Here is a 25,976-nt window from a genome sequence, read left to right as displayed (position 1 = left end):
AGAAAATTGTGTGCCTTGGAGCAGGAACACACACACACACAGAGAGGGTAAAGGCAGATGGATGTTGCAATCCTATGCATATTTACTCAGAAGTACCGGTAAGTCCCAGGCATATGTTTATAGGATTGCATGCTCTGTTCATATTCCTAGTATGGAAGTGTGTGTCTTTTGACATATATATTTATATTGCTTTATTTATTGACAAAGAGCAGTGGGAGTAGACTGGAAAGTCAGCCGTTGCAGCTCACTACTCTTTAAGCAGGATCACGCTTAACTCCTGGACATGGTAATTTATTGCATTACTATGTACTGTGCTCAATCATAAGGCCAATATACTGTGCAACTGAATGGGGCAATTACTTTGCGTTGCCTGTTGAACCACAAAAATGATTGCATGAGTCAGTCCTTCTTCTGGCTTGTATATTTATGAGTGTAATAAATGTCCCAAACCCTTTTGCATATACCCATGTTGCCTCACTTTTCTGAACTCCCTTTGGCAGGATGGGTAAGAGGCAGTGCTACAAACGTGGAAGAGACAGGGAACCTTAGGCTTAAGGTTCTCCAGCATTTCAAGGTTCTCCAGTGGCTATGGCTGTTACAGCTGTTAGATCCCTGCTCTCATCTCAGACCTGTTTCTGTGGTAAACATCTGGGGTGCCTCTCTTTAAGGAAAGGGGCACTAACTGCCAAGCTTGGTGATCCTGGAAGCAAAGGGCCAAGGATGAATGTTGATGTAGCTACAGAGGGGTCTCCCAGGTCGTATTCCAACGATCTAGCCACTATACAACACTGGCTAAAAGGTGTCAAGGGATCATGAGTGGGAGAAAGAGATGTGCAGCCTTTTCCTTCATTGAAAAGGGAATTGGGGCTGATAGTTGTTCAACTTAATGGCCATATTTCCATATTCATCTTCTCTTTTTTTGTGGGAGCTTGTATTTCTTCACTGCTGCTCTTTGTGTTCTGCTTAAAACTGGTGAAAAATCTAGACAACGGATGGATTTAACATTTTAAAAAATGGAGAGTCAGCCATTTTGTTTCTTTGTTCTGGTGGTCCTAGGTATTACCTGAAGCCTGCACAGATAGCACTTAGGAGAGTCTATGTAATCCATTAAATTGGCTACATCTTCCCAGACTCCCATCTTAAGACTGAAGAGCAATGTGGACTCTATGGCTTTTAATACTAAGCCGGCTCAAAGCACCTTCCCCACCCCTTTTGCTTAATATCCAGTCTGATTAAGAGTTCTGGAAAACTTGAGCACTTTTTCACTATTTTATGACATTTTGGTTGGCCTAATAAAGGGAATTGCCCTGCTGTAGATTTTGGAACTCGTAAACACGTAATTTGTGGTTTGTGTCCAGAAACTCCAGAAAGTCAGATAGAAAACTGTTCATCTGAAATCAAATATCTCATGAAAATTGTTTAATTTTTTTTTAAATTAAAAAACGCCCACTGAATTAACCCCCCCTTCTTCACCCTTTTGTGTTTGTTAATTATAGCTGTTTGATATTAGAAAATAAAATGAATATTCATCACATGGGTATAAACAACAATGAGTGATGTGGCACCTTAAAAACAGACAAAATTATCACTGCAGAAGCTTTTGTGGACTGCAGCCCACTTCACCGGTTGCATGGAGTGCTATCCTGGGTTGCAGGTACCTGGATGGGATTGACTGAAGTCTGCAACCTTGCAAAAACATTAATGGCAAGCAGGGTGCCCGTTGCGTCATCCCCAGATAATTCCCGCTTTCCTGCTCACAATTCTTGTTTGTTCATTTATGCCTTGGGCCTGTTCCCATTGAAAAGTCATTTTTCCAGATAGCATTGCTTCCCCTTTTGTCCATAAACCAATCAGTTGATCAGAAAATCAGTTCGTTGCATGAGCTGGGAGGTTGTTATAATAGAAAGCAGTTGTTTAGATTTTGACTCGACGCAAGACTGTAAGGAAAGAGAGGAGAAAAGGCATGCTTTATGGCTGGTATTCGTAGACATGGGTTGTTTTGAACTGCACACCCTCTGCATCTTCACCCGTCCTGCCACTATTTGCTTTTCTTCCTCTAGCACCTTTTATCTATTTGGAATGCCTCCTCCCCACCCCTCAAAAATGGTCCTTTCTGGCTTATTACTGCAAGAGCTTTTAACACCCCGTCCGCACTCTGACTGTGAACGATTTTTATTTTACCCATTCTTGGTGAAACCTTTGTAATCCTTCCAGTTGTAAGGACTGGCTGAAAGAATCATGTATGGAGTTTTGTAAACATGCCTGCTCAAGTATACATGTGACACATGGATTTCCCCAGTAATTATCACCTTTTCCCTTTTGTCTGGAAATTGCTTATTTGAGATGCTTGTCAAATACTGTCCCTTGCCAAATCTACCCTTCCCTTAGCTTAATGGCACATCCATTGCTTTGAAGTGATAAACTCTGGCTGTCTAGACTGTTTCATCTTGTAAGGAACCACAGTTGGGGAATCTTTTCAGCATATTGTCTAGCTTCAAAGGAAGCACTGACTGTGGGAGCCTCGCTAACATTGGCTGAAGGTAAATTAGCATGTTAAATTAATTCAGTTCTCCTTGAAGCTGATTGGGCCAGCATGCTGTAAAAAATGACCCCACCTCCTTCTGTAGCATCGCTTTGGGAGGGGGAAGGTTCCCGTATCTAGAAATGAGAGTCTTCGCCTGAAAATGTATTAGGAAATTGGTATCAAATGGTGGATTATGAAACTGCCCCTCCAAACATGCATTTTCCATTTCTCCTGTGGCTCCTCTTTCAGTGCCATTTTGCCTTCTCAGTCACTGTGTGTGACTTTAGCCAGTCAAGGATCACTTCAGGAGTTAATGTCATGCTGCTATGTAGCCAATTGGAATTCATACAATTGTAGAGTTGGAAAGGACCACAAGGGTCATCTTAGTCGAACCACATGCATTGCAAGAATCTCAACTGAAGCATCCATGACAAATGGCCATCCAACCTCTGCTTTAAAATCTCCAGGGAAGGAGAGTCCTCCCCCTCTTGTGGGAGTCTGTTCCACTGTTGATCTTGGTGTCAGAAAGTTCTTCCTGGTGTTTAAGTCAGAATCTCCTTTGGCAAGTGAACAGTGCTTTCTGTGCTGGGCTATGGCAGCATGGGAACAGTGAGTATCATTCACTCCCTAGGACAGCATCACCAGCCTGGTGCTTCCTGGGTGTTTTGGACTGCAACGCCTATCAGCCCAAGAGAACATGGCCGTGCTGGGTGGAGATGATGGGAATTGTAATCTAAAAGATCTGGATGGAGGACACCAATCAGGTAAAGGGCACAGGGGTCTGTAGGGCGGCACGGTGGTTGCTGGGTGTCGGGGTGGGGTTCCAGGTGGCAGGGGAGCTGGAGGGCAGCATGGCAGTTGCTGGGCGTTTCGGGTGCTGCAAAGGGGCGTAGCCACTGCCCGTCCCTGAAATCTGCAGCGGGCAGGGGTTGCTACGCTGCAGCTGATGCAAGGATGCCTCCCCTTCTTCATGCAATGGATGGACACATCAGTCATCTTTGTGAGTTCTCTCTCTTTCACTCTTAGCCTTTATTTCTTCTAAGATTAAGATTCATGTTTTATGATCTTTGAACTGCAAATCAATGGATAAACACACACGGTAGAAAATAAAGTGGTATATTTTAAAAAAATAAATGCCAAGGTGTATTCCTTGAGTCTTTATATGTTTTCCTTCCAGCTCAGAATAAAGATGAACTTGATGATAACTTTGAAAATTACACTTGCCACAGTCCTTTTTCTGTGCCGAAAGCAGGTCTCAGACCTGGCCCTCGTAGGAGTCCTCTATACCTTTAGCCACATCTACCGCATAGAGGCAGAGGTCCTCTCCAGAGAAAGTGTGGCAGTTTGCTCTTCAGGCCCCTGTGCTTGGAATCTCTTTTGCTGAGATAAGCCTGCATGTTAGAAGAAGAGTGCTTATGAACATATACAGAATTCAGAGTGCCTGTCTTTTGCAAAGGTTGCAGTACAAGCTGTTGTCTTGTGACTCATTCTTAGCCTGCCTGTCAAGTGTGCTCAGAGATGCTGTGTCTTATGAGAAATGGCCCAGGTTGGAATGGTAGAAAAGCTTTCAGCTGAGACCAACTTGCAGGCAAGCACACAAATACTAAAAAATGGCTCATATGTAGTTTTCCTCTGCCTGCCTGCCTCATTCTTCTGTCTTTGCATTCTGGAAAGTGTCCAAGAGGGTAAGATAAAATTCTGGGCTTATGAAATTCAGGCAACCCTGGTCACTACAGAAACCTCAGGAACTTGGGGCTATGCAATGAAGCTGAACGTTGGGCGGTTCAGGACAGACAAAAGGCAGTACTCCTTTGCACGATGCATAGTTAAAACTATGGGATTTGCTCTCACAAGAGGCAGCGAGGGCCCCCGACTTGGATGGTTTTAAAAAGAGGATTAGACGAATTCATGGAGGATAAGGCTCTCAGTGACAGTCTCTACTGTCCGCAGGATGCCTCTGAATACTTGTTGCTGGGAGTCACTGTTACACTCACATCATGTTTGTGGGCTTCTGATAGGCTTCTGGTTGGCTACTGTGAGAATAGGATGTAGGATGCTGGACTAGATGGGCCTTGGGCCTGATCCAGCTATAGGGCTGTACTTACATTCTTAAAAAACGGAAGCCAGGTTCCCTGTTTGTCTTTGCCAGTCACCTCAGAACCTCTCCAGTTTTTTTGGTTTTTTTTTTTATAAAGGCTGTAGGAAACCTGTCATAATTTCATGCCGCAAAAAAAGGAGTTCTTCATTGCTCAGCCGTGCAATTAAGTTCTGGGAGAGGCGCCTGGGAAATATTACACTGAGTTGAGATATGATCTCCCCATATCAAGTAATTAAAAAACAAAACAAAACTAGTATTCAGAATATCTAAGCACCCTTCAGGTTATAGCTTGCGAAGCAAAAAATCCTAGTGCAACGCTTCTAAAACGTCCCAGTTATTTAAAATAACTCATGGCGGTGGTGATAGTGATGTAGTAATTAATGACGAGAAGATAAAGGGATATTGACTCACTGAACAATTTAGTTGAAATAATTAAAAGCTCTTTATCAGCCGCCACGCGTCTGGAGTATGTCTGCCAGTGACCATTTTATGGTGCAAACGTAATGACTGTGATGAGACTCAATTTCCAGTATGCACTGTGTGTGGGTCGTTTAGCGGAGAGCTCTGGGGATGGTGGTATTTTGTGGGCAAGGTTGGAATCCTTGGTGTAAGAGAGACAGAATTGCTGAATAGCTTTGGGCAAGTTATTCTCCGAATCGCTTCCCTATGAAAATTAGGGTTCACACTCTAGAAAAGCAGAGTCACTGGACCACTCAGGGATTAATCATCACTGAATATCTCTGAGTAGTTATTTATCAAACAGTAATAAAGAATAGAGATAATTATGTTAATTTCTTTTAAAAATGAGCACCCTACTTTCCCTTTCAAACTGCATAGAGCGTCAAGCTCGATCCCACTAAGGTTGCCCCCTCACAAAATGCTATTAATGCTGACTCCTGGAGTCTTTTCAGATGTGCTTTGGGTTGTGTACTTCCACCTCTCCAGAGATGTTTGTAAATGTTTTTGCACAGCTTCTAAGGGGAGACAGGCCAGCCGTGTGGCTTAACTGGAGAGAAAGGATGCAGAAGCTATCTGGAGAGAGCCAGGGGCCGCAGAGGCCTTTTCTATAGAGGATGATGATTATAATAATAATGATAATAATAATAATAATATGCCATCCATCTGATTGCATTGCCCCAGCCACTCTGGGCAACTTCTAGCAAAATGTAATAAAACATGAAACATTAAAAACTTCCCTATACTGGACTGCCTTCAGATGTCTTCCAAAAGTCATAGTTGCTTACCTGTTTGACATCTGATGGGAGGGCATTCCACAGGACAGGTGCCACTACCGAGAAGGCCCTCTGCCTAGGTCAGATCCTAGATATGGTCCGAAGTTGCATGATGCAGTAACATTGCTGATGGTACAAGTCTAGAGATGGTTCAACTGCGTCAGAACCCATGATTGCCACTCTTGTGTGTAAGAAATGTGGAATGTGAGCGAAATCTATGGCTATGTGCACATCAGCATCTTGAAACATAGCTAGGCCCCCCCATGTTCTAAGCTACTTATGTTACTGTTCACTCCAGAGAGGAGGTGGGAATGCCTTCACCTAAAGCACAATACCTAATTTGTTTCCCTGCGCCAAACTCCGGTTCACTGAAGCTGTCATCTGTGCATGCGCAACGGCTTAACTGCAACTTCCGTTTTCAAATCAGATGGAAACTGGTTTGAGAGAGCGAGCACAACATGAGTATTTCTCAAACAGCTACAGGATACAGTTGATGGTTGGTAACCTGATGTGTTGTTGTTTAGTCGTGTCCGACTCTTCGTGACCCCATGGACCAGAGCACACCAGGCACTTCTGTCTTCCACTGCCTCCCGCAGTTTGGTCAAACTCATGTTCGTAGCTTCGAGAACACTGTCCAACCATCTCGTCCTCTGTCGTCCCCTTCTCCTTGTGCCCTCCATCTTTCCCAACACCAGGGGCTTTTCCAGGGAGTCTTCTCTTCTCATGAGGTGGCCAAAGTATTGGAGCCTCAGCTTCAGGATCTGTCCTTCCAGTGAGCACTCAGGGCTGATTACCTTAAGAATGGATAGGTTTGATCTTATTGCAGTCCATGGGACTCTCAAGAGTCTCCTCCAGCACCATAATTCAAAAGCATCGATTTTGAATTTTCTTCGGCTATCAGCTTTCTTTATGGTCCAGCTCTCACCTGATGTGTACTCAGCTTCAAACAACAGAGTTGGGAGCACACTGGAGCCAGACTTAATATGAACATATATGTGTGACCCTGGCTCCCAGAGAGCAAGGGACCTTCACACTTGCCATTGTTATCAGATGATCCCATGAAGTGATTATAAAAAGGTGGGATGCTTCCTGCTTAACAGATTTGCAAGGTAAATATTTAAAATAGATTGCTTTATTTAAAATAAGCTTCCATGGGCTTTAGTTCACTTAATCAGATCATCGAAGTATCATCAACTAGAGGATTATATAAACATCACAAATATCAGGGCAGAGAGTATTTTTCTTTCAAATTCATAACTTTTTATGCAGGAGCCCACCCACTGAGATATTTTATTTGGACCTACTCTAATGGAGACTTTTCAGGTCTGCAGCAGTGGTAAAATTTATTACCACTGGTTTCTTAATAATATCATTTTAAAGATCAGATTTGTGTCCTTTTTTAATAACTTGGTTGTCCTGTGTGGATAGCAGAAAATGCATTGTTGGTAGGGCAAATGCCAACATACACAAGGTTGTTCTTGAGTTCATGGGATAATTGACGTTATTTCACTCAGTCAAATAAAAGGCTGTCTAAACTTGTCAGGTGACTGACATCCCAGGCCTATTTAAAATATGAACAGTATCCTTCTGTCATGAAAGCTTTTTAGACCATGTCTGATGCTTTAAAAATCAAACACAGTTGTTTTGAGGTGCAGAAGAAACAATTAACTGCATATAAAATCTATAAATCTAAAAATTTTCCAGAGTAGAGAAATCCTTCTACATTCTTCTGCTACTTCAAATCATGTTAATTCTCTCTCTTCCACCCAATATTTTCTGTATTTGTCAATTTTCCATACTGTAGCACTTCCTGAAACACATGATGCTGCGATCGTTTTCTATTTTAAAACCCCAACAAAAAGCACCTTGGATGGCTTCTCCTTTCTTTATGTACAGTACTTTTTTATTATTATTTGAAAGTTTGTCTCTCAGCCCTTCTTATTGTATTTTCAGGTCCTTCTCCTCGCTCTTCCTCCTTTTACTTTCCACCTGTGTTGTGACTACTTTAGATTGTAATAGTGGGGTGGGAGAGCTGGAAAAAAAAATTGCATCTGGCAATGAATGCGCCATTTTGATTTCAGATAGTACATGGGTAGATAAGTCTTAAAAGCCCGGGATACAAATTTTCGCGGCCCTCTAGTGGCTACGGTGGCTCATTTACCAGAAATAATGTGTTTAGCGTTAACTCTGGAAGTATATACTTGATTCTGACCAAACTAAGCCTTCCAGATCAAAATATACATCAGCATGACCTCCCCATATCATAGAATTGAAGAGTTAGAAGGAACCCCAAGGGTTATTTAGTTCACCCCCTGCCAATATGACCATGAAACCTTCATCTTTTTATGGAAGAATGGAAACCATTTTTGTACTATTTAAAGAAGTATTATTATATGATGAGCACTTTATGGCACTTGCATCTCCTGGCTCGTAGATGGCAGGTGGTTGGGTGACGCTGTTCAGCTGCACCTTTTTTTTTGTCTTTGTGGACAATTGGGTAAACGCCAGTGAAAATAAGACCAGGATTTCCAAGTTGCCCATGGAATTTTTTGTGTGCTTTGCGATTGTTCTGCTTGAACCTCCTCTCTCTTCCTCTACTCGGATCCTCCCTGCACAACATGATTATATGATCCATCCCAAATACAAGGTACAAATTATGTGGCTTTGGGGTTCCCATAGGGAAAATGTTTGCATGTTGTTTTCCGTTCGGATGTTTCCAACTCGCTGCCCACAGGTCCAAGTTAGTGGTGGCGATAATGCAGACAAAGCAATTTCCATTGTTGTTGTATTTTGCCAGGGGTGGGGCTTAGAGGGGTTCGTCTGTCACTAATTGACTTTGTGATATTTTACAGCTTCGCACACACAGTTTTCCCCAGGGACAACGAGCTGTAGTTGATGGAGGGTGGGTGGCTAGGGTGCGCCAAGTCAGATCGTTCATACAGAAAACATTTTAGATGGTGTCACCATGTGCAAATAAATCCCACACTGGGAACTGCAGGGAATATGTTCTGGTTGTAGACAAGTATACTGTACTCTCTCTCTCTCTCTCTCTCTCTCTCTCTCTCTCTCTCTGTGTGTGTGTGTGTAAAATATAAAATGTATACAAACAAACAAACAAACAAACGGACATGGTTATCTGCTGCTGAAAATGAAGAGAAAGACAAGGGTCCATAGCAGCTCCGAAGCAGGGCTTTTGAGATTCTGCAGCAAACCTGATGTTGCCTGATGGTCTGTAGATGCTTGATGGTTTGGCTGTCTTCTTCTTCTTCTTCTTCTTCTTCTTCTTCTTCTTCTTCTTCTTCTTCTTCTTCTTCTCCTCATTTATTATTAGTACATTTCTCCAGGCTCTCTCTCCCAAGCAAACATGGGATGTTTATTCATCCCCTGACAAGCTGCTCTTACATTGGTGGTTTTGTGGCTATGCAGGCCTGGGTCTACATTAAAATATATTCTGCACCAGATATTTATGGTATGGATTTAATCTTGTGCTAGCTCAGAGGTCCGTATCTTCTAATCCATAGGCTCAGAAATGAGGAGCAGTAATCCCTTGGATGGGGAATATGAGATGTTGAACTTAAATGAGAAATGTGCAGATTTCCATCCAACATATTTTAGAAATTTATTTCAAGGGGACATGGAAATGTACAGATGGGGAACGAGGTTATTTAGCGCATCAGCAGACTCTGCTCCCATCAAATGCCTATCTAGCGTGCTGTTTTAAGAAAAGGGTGTAGTCCCTCTGTGGCTCTCTCCATGTCTCTAAAAATTTGGGCAAGGCAGAAGTGAGGCAGGCCCTGTTGTCAAGGTCAAAAGCAGAGGCCCTTTTTTGCCCAGACCAGAAAACAAACCTGATCTAAACGCTTTTATAGAGGACCAGGGTTGTTGCTTTACAGAGGCATCCTGGCTGTAGTTCCTCTCTTTTGCCATAATTTGTTGGTGGTACACGGACTGAATCCCTTTCTGCTACTCCCCAGGTTCAGTAGTTACCGTGTTCTTGAATCTTGGCATATCCAGATTTATTTTCAGAAGTAACAAAGAGCCTTTTGGCTAACATCATAAGGTTTCATGGACTGCAGTTTGCTTCATCTGATGAACTTATGCCATCATAAATTTGCTAAGTCTTTAAGGTTCCACAAGGCTCTTTGTTGTTCTTGCTGCAAGGGACTCGCACTGCTACTCCTCTGAAAATGATTTATTTACCTGAAGGTTGCCTTGAAGAAACTCTCTTTGTGCACGGAGCACTGCGAAGAATGCAGAGGAATGTGGAGCGGTCGCTGTTAGCTGCTTTTTCCTCTGCGAGAGCCTTTCCTGGGGAATGAAAGTCATTGTGCGATTGCAGTTGAAGCCTGGGCTCCGTTCAGTCTGTACCTATAGCTGCTCGAGTGTTCTGTGGGTCTTCCCCTGGAATTGAAAGAGGGCCACCGTGTGCCAGAGGGCCCCCTTCAAACTGGGAGGAAAGACCCATACTGTGGCTGTTACTTGTGGTGCCTGCCTCTATAATATCATCCATTCTCCTTCCTTCTCAGGCTTTGGTTGTGGGTAAGCGAGAGTCTGAAATCAGCAGAAACTTTCTTTCATTTCCCCCCTCTGCTGTCTAAATCAAAACCAGCTTTTCGGATTAGTCATAATTTATTTAAGAAACGGGGGAGGGAAAGTAATTTTCTAGTCTAATCCAGCCTGACAAAAGCATAGATGCAATGGCGGGAAGAACAGTTCAGGTTGGCTCAGGCTAGAATTTCCTGCAGGTGGTTTAAGGGATGGAGTGGGGGGATCTTGGGATGGGGGGGGGGGCAGATATACACAGAGTGGGGTATATGGTAATGTCTCCCTGTTCCAAATCTCCTCCTTCAAACCTCACCTCATCCATAGTAAATTCTTCCAAAGGATGGGGCAATAAATTAATGGCATACTTGGTCATTTGATTCCAGGGTTTGGGTTCTTTAACAAACTTAATATGTTTTGGTAAATTACTGTAGAAGGCTATGAAAATATGACACACGCTACAAAGGACAACAGGGCTGACTGAAAATGGCAGTTTGTCTGCAACTTGTCCACATTTAAGCATTATGTAGCTGTGAATCCACTTTTCCCCAGGTGGAATTTTGAACATAGTCACACCCATACACAAATTGATTTGTATGTGGGGAGCAACTTTGGTCTTTCCAATACATGCCAGCACACATACCTATTTAAAAACAAGCAAACAAAATCCCAATCCAGGGAGTGTGCAAAAGCACACAATCCGGCAGTTGCAGCTTCTCAACACATACTTTTGCAGTTTTCTGGTTTTGTGCAAATCTGAGGGAAATGAAATTAAAATATAACTAAGGCCATGCTCCTCTGTTCAGGAGTGCACTGGAGAAACAAAAGCCTTGAGGATGTACAGTGGTACAATTGTCTGGGACCCCAAGTGGAGTGGGTTGGAGTCTAATTTCTCCCAACATATCCCCGTATCGAGTAATCCTGAATTTACAGAGGGAAAGCCCTGAGACTGGTGTTGCTTGAAGGTAATGTCATGTGAACTACACAAATTAAATTGGAATGCAAAACAGCTGCAAACACACAGTAAACTCCAGTGTGGACAAGCCCCTCTAGGGTCCTGTTCCTCCATCAGTTGGTGATCTCAAGTGTAGGCAGGAGAAGACTTTTTTATGCTCTTGTCATGATATTAACTTGTACTACACATTTGGAATGGAGAAGAGGAAGACCTTGACGCACAGCTCCCATTTTTAGCAGCAGCCCCTGTATTTTGTATAATGTGTGGTTCTACCATTTCACTTCCTTAAAATAATTTGGAAAGGCATCTCTATTGTGGATGGCCCAGCCTTGTGGTGGAGAGTGGCCTCTTGGCTCTAGTCAGTCCTGTGATTTCAATCACACACCCCTCTCTTTCCTCCCCATTCTCATATCCAGTCCTTGACGACTTCCTTATGTAAAAACAACAACAACAACACATTTGTCTCTGCAAGCGTGGTCCCCTAACCTTTGGAAAAGGCACAGTTACAGTACCAATGACTCTGTGTACATAAGGCAGTATGCCTCGGCATGCCAGTTACCAAAGAACATATGATGCTGTTGTCTTCATGGGCTCCCCAGAAGCGTCACACTGGCTGTTGTGGGTCCAAATGGACATTTTGCTCTGATCCGGCAGGGCTCTTTTGTTGTTTATTTTTTCTGAACGCTGCAAGATGCTTTGAGATCTCGGTATTAAAGGTTGTTTAGGAAGACAGGTATTTTATTATTTACAGCTTTCCCCATAGTATTCTCTGCGGCTTTGCTTAGACAGTCTATAAATGGTTCAAGCAATGGATCTCCTATCCACTTCCCCTGGAGAGACTGCCTGACAGTCTAATGGTTCTTTAAATTCCCTCCCTTGCTCAATTTACTCCGGCAAATCCCCTTTCCCCAGATTTTCCTAAAACATCCACAGCCTGCACATCTGCAAGGAAATACATTTGAAATCCGCCTAACTATACTTTATTTATATGTTCATTTTTCATGTCTTCTCACAAAAACATGCTTTTAGCAGCCCTGGAATTCAAGGGCATATGTATACTGCAGCGTAAAATTGGTTTAATTGTCTTTCACCCCAGGAAATATGAGGGCTTTTGTTCTTTAAAGGGGTAGGGAACAGACAACCTGCGATACTTTGTGGAAAGACATGACAATGAAAACAGGCAAAAAGCAAATATACTTTTTAGTTGTGGATTGGGGCCCAGTTTTTTCCAGCTTGACTTTCCTCATTTTTCTGTAGTTTTGTTTTGTTTTGTTTTGTTTTTAGAAGTTACTGATGTGGCAGATAGTGCTGGGCCCTTTGCATATTGCATTTTGGTATGGCTTTAAAGTGTTTGATGGATATTCAGAAAACCACAATACATGTGTGCAATGAAACAAACACAAGGGCCTCTTACATTCTAGGACCCTCGTACCTACGGGACCGCCTCTCCTGGTATGTCCCACAGAGGAACTTACGGTCCTCAAACAAAAACATCTTGGAGGTCCCAGGCCACAGGGAGGTTAGGCTGGCCTCAACCAGAGCCAGGGCTTTTTTGGCTGTGGCTCCGATCTGGTGGAACGCTCTGTCACAAGAGACTAGGGCCCTGTGGGACTTGACATCTTTCCGTAGGGCCTGCAAGACAGAGCTGTTCCACCAGGCCTTTGGCCAAGGCACAGCCTGACTCCCTCCTTTGGCAATCTTCACAGAAGTCTAGCCCAATGGTTGCCATCAATTTGATTTGAATTAATTTTTTAATGAAATGATTTTAGAATGTTGTATTATTATTTTTTTAAAAGATATTTATTGGAATTTTCAAAAAATAGAGAAAAAACAAAAGAAAAGTTAAAAAAAAACGCACACACATAGAATTTGCATTCCTTACTTTCAATAACATATTTCCCTGACTTCCCCACACCTCCCCTTCTTGTATTCCAGTTCAATTTTTAGTTCAGCAAGTTCTTATCCCCAAATTTTACCTTATTATATTTAATTCATTTTAGTTAACCAATTTTAACATAAACCTCAGTCTTTATACGTCAGTACTTATTCTTAATATCTTTTTCTAAGGTCGACCCCAATTCCCTTTCACGAATTCCCCATTTTTATATAAGTAGCAAAACAGAATACAAAGAAACAAAATATAATTGTACACCCTTTGGATTCCCAAAGCCCCACTCCCCGCCTTTCCCGGTTTCCCGGTTCCCCAACAAATGTCCATCAGTCTATCTGCTGTCAGCCTGGTGACCTCACGTCCGAGGCTCTTAATTCTCTCTCAATTCCTCTCTGCCGGTTTTTTTGATAGTCCTTTGTATTGGACACCAAATCTCGGAGAAGCTCTGTCCCAATAAGGTCCATGTTTCTTCCAGCCAGACCTCCATATTTAAAAGTGTAGCCCAAATCTTGTTTCTTACTTCTTTTAAGTCCAAATGTCCCAAAAACTCCAGCTTCCACTTTAGTCAATTTTGTAATCCATAGGTCTTCAGATCTCCACATGAGGAGATCTCTCCATTCCTCATTCTTCAATTCAAACCAGATTTTCATGATCCCGTTCTTATTTTCCTTTATATCCATCTTAACAGGCCTCTGGCTCTCCTTAATCATCTGCGGCATTGTAGCTCCTCCTTCCTTTCCCTCCAAATCATCATATATCTCTTTCCCCACTTTCTCAAATTTCTCAGATTTCTTTTCTTGTTCAGCTGCAAAGATTTTTAGTTCAGCTACAAAAACTTTTTGTTCAGATGCAAAGACTTGAGTCAAGTCCCTTCCAGATTCAGTAAGTTTATTTACTGTTTCATTCAATGTTGTGACATTTGTATCCAAAACATTACTCTGTTCTTGTAACTTTCCCAAGAGAAAGAAAACCCTCTCCAGTTCAGTCAGTATTTTTCCACTTGCAGCCATTCTTGTAATGTCCCAGAACCCCCTCTAGAGGAGTTCTGGTTACTTAGTATTCCTTCCAGTTCCAATCCAAAAGTCAAATTAGCTTTTTCTCTTTGTTTTCAACAATTTATTACCTGAATGTAACAAATATAACCAGCAAAGACAACAGAAACAAAGTTCTCTCTTTTTCCCCCAGCTTTGACAGCTAGTTTGACAGCTGTCAAAATCTTCTATGTCTCTTCAACAGGCTCTCTCACGGATCGCTCCCGGGTCCTGGGGGGAGGGGTGACAGTTCCACTCTCAAAGTTAACTCTTATCCTCCAGCAAAATCGCTTATACTGCCAAAACGTGAAATTAATTGCTTTTATCCACTAAAGAAGAAGGTGTTCTCTCTTTTTTTTTTTTATAATATATTTATTGAAGTTTTCAAATAAAGCATATATTAGATAAGCACCACTTATCATTGTCCATTTAACATCTCTCAATTGTTACATGGGACTCCCCCACACCTCCCGCATACACTTACATCATTATTAAATTAATTTCAAACAAATTATCATTTAACTCATCTTAATTAATAATCTTAATTTGGTTTGACATATAATTCAGCCTTAAATCTAATTTAATGGTAGACAATTGTCTGCACTGGCATCCAATTCAGCACTCAGCCAAATTACAATATTTTTGTAAATAAATCTTAAATTTCCTCCAGTCTTCTTCCATCCTTTCTTCTCCCTGGTCTCGAATTCTGCCGGTCATCTCGGCTAATTGCATATAGTCCATCAGTTGCATCTGCCATTCTTCCACAGTGGGTAGCTCCTGAGTTTTCCAATTCTTGGCAATTAATATTCTTGCTGCTGTTGTTGCGTACAAAAAGAATGTTCTGTCCTTTTTTAACACACTCTGGCCGACAATACCCAGGAGAAAGGCCTCTGATTTCTTAGTAAAGGTGTATTTAAACACCTTTTTTAATTCATTATATATCTTCTCCCAAAAGGCCTTCACTCTAGGGCAGGTCCACCAGAGGTGAAAAAATGTTCCTTCATTTTCCTTACATTTCCAACATTTGCTATCAGACGAATGGTATATTTTAGCCAGTTTAACAGGGGTCATGTACCATCTATACATCATTTTCATCACATTTTCCTTCAACGCATTACATGCAGTGAAGTTCAGCCCAGAGGTCCACAACCTTTCCCAATCTTCAAACATAATATTATACCCAATATCCTGCGCCCATTTTATCATTGTTGATTTTACCATTTCGTCATGTGTGTTCCATTTCAGCAGCAAGTTATACATTCTTGAAAGTACCTTAGTCTTAGGTTCTAACAGTTCAGTTTCTAACTTTGACTTTTCCACTTGGAATCCTAGCTTTTTGTCATTTTTAAACACTTCTTTAATCTGAGCATAGTGTAACCAGTCTCGCACTTTGTCTCTCATCTTTTCTAAACTCTGCAATTTCCAGTTGTCACCATCCTTTTCTATTATCTCCCAATATTTTGGCCAGTTGGCCTCCATATTGGCTCTTTTCCGAGCCTTAGCCTCCAGGGGTGACAGCCACCTCGGAGTTTTATTCTCCAGTAAGTCTTTATATTTTGTCCAGACATTAAAAACTGATTTTCTGACAATATGGTTCTTGAAGGCCTTATTTATCTTAGCTTTATCATACCATAAATATGCGTGCCATCCAAACGCATTATTAAAACCTTCCAAATCCAAGACATCCGTATCTTCAAGAAGTAACCAATCTTTTAACCAGCAGAAAGCTGCAGCTTCATAATACAACTTTAAATCTGGCAGGGCAAAGCCCCCTCTTTCTTTCGCATCTGTTAATATTTTAAATTTGATTCTGGGCTTTTTGCCCTGCCAGACAAATTTAGAAATATCTTTCTGCCACTTCCGGAAGCACTCTGTCTTGTCTACAATCTGCAGTGTCTGAAACAAAAATAACATTTTTGGCAATACATTCATCTTGATGGCAGCTATTCGGCCTAACAAAGAAAGTTTTAGTCTTGACCAGCTATCCAAGTCTCTCTTAATCTCTGACCAACATTTTTCATAATTATCTTTAAATAAACTCAGATTTTTTGCTGTTATGTTTACCCCTAGGTATTTAACTTTTTTAACCACATTTAGTTCTGTCTCTTTCTGAAGCTGTTCCAACTCAATATCTGTCACGTTTTTCCCCAAAACTTTAGTTTTTTGCTTATTTAACTTAAATCCTGCCACTCGACCAAAGTTTTGAATCAGTTGTAGTACTCTTTTCAAACTAGACTCCGGCTCCTGTAATGTCAGAACTAGGTCATCTGCAAAAGCTTTAAGTTTATATTGTTTCGCTCCGACCTGAATCCCTTCCACCAACCGGTCCCCCCTAATCATATTCAGGAGCACTTCCAGAACCGAAATAAACAGTAATGGGGAAATCGGGCAGCCTTGTCGTGTACCTTTTTCAATTTTAAACTCTTCTGTAACCACATTGTTAACTATCAGTTTAGCCTTTTGTTCTGAATATATTGCCTCAATCCCGTTCTCAAACCCCCGTCCCACTCCCATTTCTTTTAAATTCCCCTTCATAAATTTCCAAGATATGTTGTCAAAGGCTTTCTCCGCGTCTATAAAAATTAAAACTGCTTTAGTGTTTATGTTTGTTTGTAAAAGTTCCAATATGTCTATGATGTTCCTTGTGTTAGTAAACATATGTCTGCCCGGGAGAAAGCCTGCCTGGTCTTTATGGATTATCTCACTTAAAACTTTCTTAAATCTTCGTGCCAAAACATCTGCAAATATTTTGTAATCCACATTTAAAAGGGAGATGGGACGGTAATTCTTGAGTTGTGTCTTTTCAGTTTCTGACTTTGGAATCAATGTGATAAATGCTTCTTTCCACGATTCAGGCGCCTTCTTCCCCTCCATTATTTCATTACTGACCTCCAACAAAGGTTGTATCAAATAATCCTTCAATGTCTTATAGTAGTTAGAGGTCAGTCCATCTGGCCCTGGTGATTTGCCCTGTTTCAGACTCAGGATGGCCTGTTCAATCTCTTGTCGTGTTATTTTGCCATTTAAAATTGTTCTATTTTCTTCTGACAGCTTTGCTAATCCATTTCTCTCCAAAAATTGTGTAATCTCTATTTCATCTTGTGGCCCTTGAGTATATAACTTTTTAAAATACCTCTGGAAGCACTTTCTAATCTCTCCCGGGTTCTGAATGTTCCTTCCTTCAACCTCTAAGTTTGTTACTGTATTTAATCTTTGTCTCCTTTTCAACTGCCAAGCTAGCAGTTTCCCACATTTATTTGCCGATTCAAAAGTTTTTTGTTTCATTGTTTTAATCTTCCATTCTATTTCCTGATTTATCAGCTTGGAATATTGCGCCTGATAAAGTTTAATTTCTCTCAGAATCGGTTGGGACTTCGGGTTAGATCTTAACTTCTTCTCCAACTCTTTGATACTTTCCAGAATTTTATCTTTCTTTTCATTTTGCAGTCTTTTCTTTAAGGAATTCTGTTGAATCAAGAACCCTCTCATCACAGCTTTACTTGCATCCCAGATAGTTCTTTTTTCCACCGTAGTGTTCAAATTAATCTCAAAATAGTCCTTTAAGGTTTTTTGGGCCTTCTTTACAATTCTTTGGTCTCTAAACAGGCCATCATTCATCTTCCATCTAAAGGAGCCGATTGGGATCAATGTCATATCCATTCTCAAGGCGTTATGGTCGGAGCATGTTTTGGGGCAGATTTCCACCTTCCTCACCTTAGGTGCCAGACTTCTAGTTATCCATATTTGGTCGATTCGTGTCCAAGTCAGTTGAGCTTCAGAAAAGAATGTTCCTTCTCTTCCCAGGGGGTTTCTAACTCTCCAGATGTCAACCCAGTCCATATTGTCAGTCATTTCAAAAAAGGTCTTAGGTAGTCTTCCCTCTTTAGTAATGTTCTGGTTCTGTGACTTATCCATATTTGTTGATACGACCCCGTTCATGTCCCCCATCATGATGACGTTGTTGTAATCCAGATAATCCAGCATGGTCTCGTGCAACTTCTTATAAAAATCCGATTTTCCTTCATTTGGAGCATAAATTCCTAATATCAAAATTTTTTCTCCTTGATACTGTACTTCTATTGCGAGGATTCTTCCACTTTCATCTTTAAAGAGAAATTTTGGTGAAAGGCTCTCTTTTGCATAGATCACTACACCTCTCTTTTTAACTGTATCCGATGATATAAATTCTTGACCAAGCCTTTTATTTATTAACACCTTTCTATGGAGCCTAATCACATGTGTTTCTTGTAAGCATATAATGTCCAATTGTTCCTTTTTTAAAATATGAAAAATTTTAGACCTTTTTTCGGGACTGTTACAGCCATTTATGTTCCAGCTCAAAAGCTGCAGAGACATCCTGGATAGGTCTGGTTATTCTTTCTGGGGTGGTACCTTGTTCTCCGGTCCTTGAGGATCCGAGGGGGCGGGCTCCCCTGGAAGTTCTGGCGCTGGCAATCCAAGTCCTTTGTGGAGGTCTTCTCCGTGTGCTCCCAAAAACTTGTCTCTATCTTCCACTGTTTTGATTTTGATCTTTCTCCCTCTGTAGGTAAAGGATAATCCTTGTGGAAACTCCCACCTGAAGATAATTGCGTTGCTTCTCAACAGTCTTGCCAATTCCGTGTAGTTAGATCTAAGGTCCAGCAACTGCTTAGGAATGTCCTTGTAGATTTCAATTCTCTTGCCCAAAATGTCTAGTGACTTTTCGTAGTGCAGGCCCAAAATCTTGTCCCTTTCCTCCTTTGATCTCAGTGTTATCAAACAATCTCTGGGCTTCTCTGTCCTTCTGACTCTGCCAAGCCTGAAAGCAGATACAATTTTAAAGTCTTTTTCCTCTAACTTCCAAAACTTGGCAAATTCCTTAGTTAGAAATTCAATAAAATTATCTTCTTCCACCTCTGGTATTGACCGTATCCTCAAGTTGGTCTCCCTGTTTCGCAGTTCTGTCATCAAAAAGTAAATCTGATGTTCTCCAACTTGTTTGCTGAGTGGTCTTACTTCTTTCTCAAGTTCTTCCAATCTTTGACTAGTATCTTCAGCCAGTTTACGATTTTCACCTACAGCCTCCTTTAATTCTCCAATAGACTGGGCATTCTGTGCAACTTGTCCAGTCAGCTTATTCAAGCTTTCTGTGTTCTGTTCAATTTTAGCTGTATGCAAATCAGCCTTCTTGTCCAGAGCCTCCAGTTTCTCCAAAATTTTCTCCAAGACAGAGCTACTTGTCCCTGAAGCCATATCTCCCAGGTGCAGCTCCTCTGTCTCACCCTCCCCTGCCTGTATTAGGGAGGCCGCCTCTATGTCTGGAGGCAAAGTGGAAGGCAAGGCCGGCACAGAAGATCTACGCTGTGAGGCTGCAGATAAAGTTAGAGTTGTTTGTTTAGTCCTTCCTCTTCTCCTTGCGCCACTCATTCCAAAGTTATCTGTAATCCAAGGTCAATCCAAGTTGTTCCCATGAGAAAGCAGAGTCCCAGATACAATAGTCAAACAGAGGCCGGGAAAGGGAAAGTAAAACAAAGTCACTGCTGTAAGTCCAAAATCCTCTAGAGGGAGCTTAATACGTCTTCAGGGAAAAGATCAAATCCAAGTTAAACTTATAAATTTAAATCCATGTCTATCGCCTCCACAATGTATTATTTTTAGCAGAGTAAAACTTAAAGCAAAACAGTGTTTCTTACAGTGCCTTGACTGCAACAGTTTCAAAGTATCCAGTTCCAACTCAGAATGTTTCAAAACCTGAATTCAATGTATCCAAAGTTGCAAACTGGTGCTCATCCAGGCAGCTCCAGCACCAGAGATTCTTATTTATTTTATAATCCACTGGTGCCACAGAAGAAGGATATCAATGCACCCCGAATATGACCAGCAAAAGTCAATAGCTCAAAGTCTTTCACTCAGAAAACTGCTTTAACAGGGTGCCAGCATTTAGTTAACGCATAACTTTTTGTCTCCACTCCTCCTGCTCTTTGCTTAAAGTTCAGTATAGCGGGAGATGGGCTTCCTGCTTATCCTCACTCCGTTTTCAGCCAGATTTCAACTTTTTAAAAAAGTTTTAAAAGTTTCATAAAGTTCTCAAAAAGTTTCAGAAAGTTGACAAAAGTTTCAGAAAGTTTTCAATGTCCAAATTTACTCACGGGTTGTAGTTTCCAAAGTTCAGAAAAGTTGCAGGAAGAAAGGACAGCGCTGACCGGCAACAGCAACGCGGCTTCACTTCGCTGTTTGCGCAACGACCCACAGCGCCGCTACCCCCTCCGCGATCCGGAGCCCCTTACGGGGTCCCTTCAGCGTTTTGGGGGCTGCTTCTGGCGCCCGCCGGGTCCCGAGACCACAGGCTTCTGCCACCTGTGGTTTTCCTGAATGGGTCTCCGCTTCGCCGTAGCGGACGACCCGTTTACAGCGGAGCTCCCTTCTCCTTACTCGGAGAAGGCAGCCATTACCGGTCGCGCCGCCTCCGGAAGTCCGGTGTTCTCTCAACCTTAGTTATCTAGTCCTTGCTTTAAAATGTTTACAAGGCGGGGAGACGGACTTCCTCTTTGCGCCTTCCCCGATCGTGCCTAATCCAAAAGAGAAATTTTAAGTCCAGTTTCCATATTACTCACGGGTTGTTACTTTTAGTCCAAATGTTCAAAGGAAGAAGTCAGCGCTCTCCGACCATGGCACGCGGCTTCACTCCGTAGGGGAAGCAGTCGACTCACAGCACCGTGCCGCTCCCCGTCCCCCGTTCCGAAGCCTTTAAAAAGGCTCCTTCGCGGGTCGGGGGGGCGCAAATGGTGCCCGCCGAGTCACCAGGTCCACAGGCTTCAGCGCCTGTGGTTTCTGAGGGTCCCCGCGTCGCCGCCGCGGCAGGACCCATCCCCTACTGAGCCGATTCCCTCCGGAGCTCGGAGGGAATCCGCCATTAGGTGATGGCGCTAACCCGGAAGTCCAGGTCGCTCAATATGGATTCTTCCCTCACTTTGGCTATTGTTAAGAACAGCAAACCGTGCTGAAATAATTGGAACAAGAAGTGGCTGGTTTAAGATGAAAAGCCTTGCTGGACCAAGCCAAGAGTTCTAGCATTCTGTTTCCAGCTGTGTCCCACCAGATGCTTTTTGGAAGCTTAAAGCAGGGCAGCATCCTGCCATGCTGGTCCCTTAGCAGCTGTTATTCATTGATATTCTGCTGCTGAACATGGAGGTTCCATTTAGTTACAGTGGCTAATAGCCATTGATTAGTCTGTCTCCCACAAATTTGTCTAATCCCCTTTCAGCCATTTAACTCCCATTCCTATTTTTGGTGCAGTGGTTTCTTTCAGCCAAGACTTTTTTTTTTGCCGTCTCTCTCCTTTCAGGTGGAGCTGCCTATGCATGTAGATCTGCAGGCCCCCTGGTCCATTTGGAACATGTGCTGAGAGGCAGTTGTGACTTATGGAAGATGCGGGAAGCTCTGAAGAAGCTACACGGATCCTAACGCCATCATGAGAGGGAAGAGAAGATCCACGAGGATGGTTTGGCTGTGGATGGCATGCATCCTCAGTGTAGCATCTTCTCTAGAAGGTAAGTCCAATATTGGTGCTTTCTAGAGAGAAAACGCTATTGGCCTTATTGCGTCAAGTTAAGAGGTGACTGTCTTTTCTATAACTTAATTGCTTGCTCATGGGCACTTGCTGATCAGCTTCAGTAGGAAATGAGAACAGAGGGTTTTAAATTAAAGAGTTCGTGGATCCTGGGTTGGAGTTCCTATCAAAAAATCAGTAAGGGAGAAGGGGAGGAATATTTGAGATGCCTTTGAGATGCTGATGGTTTAGGGCTTCATAGAATCATAGAGTACGAAGGGGCCACAAGGATCATGGTATAGTGGTTAAGAACAGTGGACTCGTAATCTGGTGAACCGGGTTTGCATCCCCGCTCCTCCACATGCAGCTGCTGGGTGACCTTGGGCCAGTCACACTTCTCTGAAGTCTCTCAGCCTCACTCACCTCACAGAGTGTTTGTTGTGAGGGAGGAAGGGAAAAGGAGATTGTTAGCTGCTTTGAGACTCCTTAGGGTAGTGATAAAACGGGATATCAAATCCAAACTCTTCTTCATCATCTAGTCCAACTCCCTGCAAAGCAGGAATCTTTTACCTCACGTGCGGCTCGAACTCACGGCCCTGAGATTAAGAGTCTCATGCTCTACCAACTGAGAGGAATGGGGTGTGATTCCTTGTGCTTGTGGGTTTAGGAATGGGGTTTGATCCCTTGCATTGGAGTGGTGCTGGTTTAGAAAACAGAATGGTTTTGAGTGAGGTTTTGGGATACATTACATGACACTGTTCGAGATGCAGTTTATGGCCTGTCATTCTTGCCAAGAAGATAGAAAGAAATGAATGTTTTTCGTTGTTGATTTACAGTGGTACCTTGGGTTACATACGCTTTAGGTTACATACGTTTCAGGTTACACACTCCGCTAACCCAGAAATAGCGCTTCAGGTTAAGAACTTTGCTTCAGGATAAGAACAGAAATCAGGCTCCGGCGGCGCGGCGGCAGCAGGAGGCCCCATTAGCTAAAATGGTGCTTCAGGTTAAGAACAGTTTCAGGTTAAGAACAGACCTCCAGAACGAATTAAGTACTTAACCCGGGGTACCACTGTATTTATTCCTTTCTAAACAGCCATCTCAAGGAAATTAAAATAATTTAAAAATGGTTAGAAACAGGAAAACAGCCAATAGGCTTTAAACAAGACTAAAACCCTAACAAAGTAGATTTCGCTTATGGGGTGCTTGGTTGTGTTTAATGAAGAGGTTGGGAAATGGTAGAAAGTGGTCAGAGGGGGCAAATATGCGGGATGAGAGAAGAAAGAAAAACCTGGGAAAGAGAGAGTGGGAGATGGAAGGGCAAAAGTGTCATGACTCATGAGCAGCCCTGTTGCCGGGCCAAGGAAAATCCCTGTGGCCACATGTGCTCATTGACCTGAACCGTTTCACGATGAATGCTCATCTTTCCCTCACACATGAAAGCCTTTGGAAGAGACAGGTCAGGAAGCAGGAGTAAAATTGCTGGAGAACCGAAGGAAGGAGGGAATCTGTGATGAGCGAAGGCGAGAACAAAGGGAGATAAGAAAAGTAAGAGCACCTGCAGGAAGGGAAGTACCGTCTGGAGAGAAGCAATACTTTGCTTGAAGGAAATGGGTAGAAGTTCTGGGAAGGCAGATGCAGCTGTTTGTCATCAGCTGAAAAAAAAAAGTGTGGCGCTGTCTCTTGTGAATGGCGCACGTGCATTTTTAGTAGTTGGGTTTTTCCTCCATAAATATGGAAGCAGCAACTGGGAAAGGTCCGGATCTCTGATGGTTATGCATAAATCCCAGGAACCCAGCTGGCAACTGGCAGCACCGGGCTTACATTTTCACAGCCGATGGCACCGCATGCATCTTGTAACGCCATTTGCATTTTGGCATTTTTCCTGCTGGCTAAGAAGCAGGGTGTGTGAGCTGGCCCGTAGAGGATGCCGCAGATGGCCTTTTGCTATCCTAAGCAAAGTGCAGCAGGGGGATTGAGAGCCAACAGTGGGAAATGATTTTACCACTTCTTGAGCAGGAGCAATAATAGTAATTATTATTATTATTATTATTATTATTATTATTATTATTATTAATAGCAGCCTTCATTCAAAGATCACTAGGTGGTTTACAATATAAAAGCACAATAATACATACTATAATAGCAAACAAAAACAATACCCCCCATATATATTTTTAAAAAGGCCTTAGATTGCTTAATTGACCAGAGGCCTGGGAGAAGAGGAATGTTTTTGCCTGGTGCTTAAAGATATGTAATGAAGGTGTCCGGCGAGCCTCCCTAGGGGAGCATTCCACGAGCAGGACATGAGATAGAAGAGCCCTACAGTTGAAGCTGAAAAAAACCAACCTTAACTTCCTCTACCCTGCTATCTAATAGGGTATAGTCATACCTTCGTTTTCAAACTGAATCTGTTCTGGAAGTCCGTTCGACTTCCAAAAACGTTCGAAAACCAAGGCGTGACTTCTGCTTGGTTGCAGGAGCTTCCTGCACTCAAGCAGAAGCCGTGTCGGACATCCGGGTTCCAAATAACATTCGCACACCGGGACACTCACTTTCGGGTTTGCGGCGTTCGGGAGCCAAAACTTTTGAATCGCAAGGTGTTTGAGAACCAAGGTACGACTGTATTTGTCGTACCCTAGTTCATACCCCATAATTTCTTTAGCTCTATTTCCACATTCCCGTCCATTAATTTATAAAACATTTCATTTCACTAGCTATCACTGAGATAACTTTTTAAAACAGTAACCACCAGGATTCTTCCCAAAAAGTTAACCTGCATGTATGATGACGATGCAAAATTCCATGTGGTTTTTGCAAAAAGATTTCAGCTGTGTCCCTCTGCTGTCGGTGTTCTACTCTGGTGCCCTTTAGCCAAATCAGCAATAGTTACATGCTAAGCCTTTCCTAGCTTGTCCACCATGTCATCTGTTGCAAGGCATAGTGTGATTGCATTTCTTTTGCTCTACTTCACACAGAAACTCCCAGTTTCATCTCGGTTTGGAATTGGTACCCCAGCAAAGGCCCAAAGACTGCTGGAAGGCTGTCTATTATTAATGTTATTGTTATTGTTACTGTTATTACTTCCCTTCATTATCAAATTCCAGGATGGTTTACAGAATATATTAAAACAACATTAACTCAAAAGCATAAATACAGTAAACCACATTTAAAAAATACATAAAACAGAGCAGTTGAAAGTTGAATATTAAAGATCAGCTAATGCTTGGCAAAATAAAAAAGAGGATGAAGCACAGTTAAAGTTGGGGCTTGTTGTCTTTTGGAGGAGAGGGACTGGGTGCCACAACAGAAAATGTCTCTCCCTGATTGCCAACAGATGCATGCAGACAATGGTACAATCAGGAGTACCTGATCTATAGATCCCAGTGAAGAGGCAGGTCAGTATAAGGGAGAATATGCTCCCTCAAGTACCCTGGTTCGCAGTTGATAGGGCCTTATATCACCTTGAACATCACCTTGAGCCTGGCCCAGTAACGTATGGGCAGCCACTGCAGGTGTGACATGCTTGCGGTAGATTGCACCGCTTGGCAGTGTAGCCACTGGATTCTGCACTAGCTGCTGTTCTGGATGCATAGGCCACTGTGGCCAGACTATCTCCACCCAGGAACAACCATAGCTGATAAAATGCATTTCTGGCTACTGCAGTCACCTGAGTCTTCCTTGACAAAGATGAATCATGGAGTACCTCCAGTGAAACTGCTCCTTTGGGAGGAGTGCAATGCCATTTAGAGCAGACACCCTCCTACTTTATTCTTTGAACTAGGAGCCACCCACCCACAGCACTTCCATCTTACTAGGCATCAGGTTCAGTTTAGTAGTCTTCATCCACCACTCCACTGCTTCTAGGCACTGGTCCAGGACTTGCAAAGCCACACCTGGTTAAGATGCAACGTGTGCTGATGACATTGTGCTCCAAATCCCCCAGTAACCACACCCAAGGCTACGTATTCATGTTGAACAGCACTGGGGACAAAGCGGTGTTCTGTGGAACTCCACAGTGCAAAATACAAGGGGCTGACATGCAGTCCCACCCAATGCCACTCCTGGAGGTGGGAGCAGAACTATTGCAGTAGGTTGGCTCCCACTCCCAACCCACAGAGCCATCCAAGGGGATATTATGGCTGATGGTATCAGAAGTCACTGAGAGACTCTTT

At 42.6% G+C, this 25,976-nt stretch overlaps 1 protein-coding gene across 5 annotated transcripts in view; it reads left to right on the top strand.

Annotated features, from left to right (window-relative positions):
• Window positions 1-25,976, top strand: part of LOC310752522 (ephrin type-B receptor 5) — a 158,235-nt gene that overhangs the window by 42,254 nt on the left and 90,005 nt on the right. For all 5 annotated transcript variants that reach the window (XM_083593025.1, XM_083593023.1, XM_083593024.1 and 2 more), the window contains one exon: window positions 21,598-21,802. In XM_083593025.1, the coding sequence (XP_083449151.1) occupies window positions 21,724-21,802 (79 nt within the window). In that variant the 5' untranslated portion in view covers window positions 21,598-21,723. The remainder of the gene's footprint in view (window positions 1-21,597; window positions 21,803-25,976) is intronic.

The sequence above is a fragment of the Podarcis filfolensis genome (assembly GCF_964270895.1).
Source record: "Podarcis filfolensis genome assembly, chromosome: 17".
NCBI classification, from domain to species: domain Eukaryota; kingdom Metazoa; phylum Chordata; class Lepidosauria; order Squamata; family Lacertidae; genus Podarcis; species Podarcis filfolensis.
This window is presented reverse-complemented; position numbering and strand designations above follow the sequence as displayed.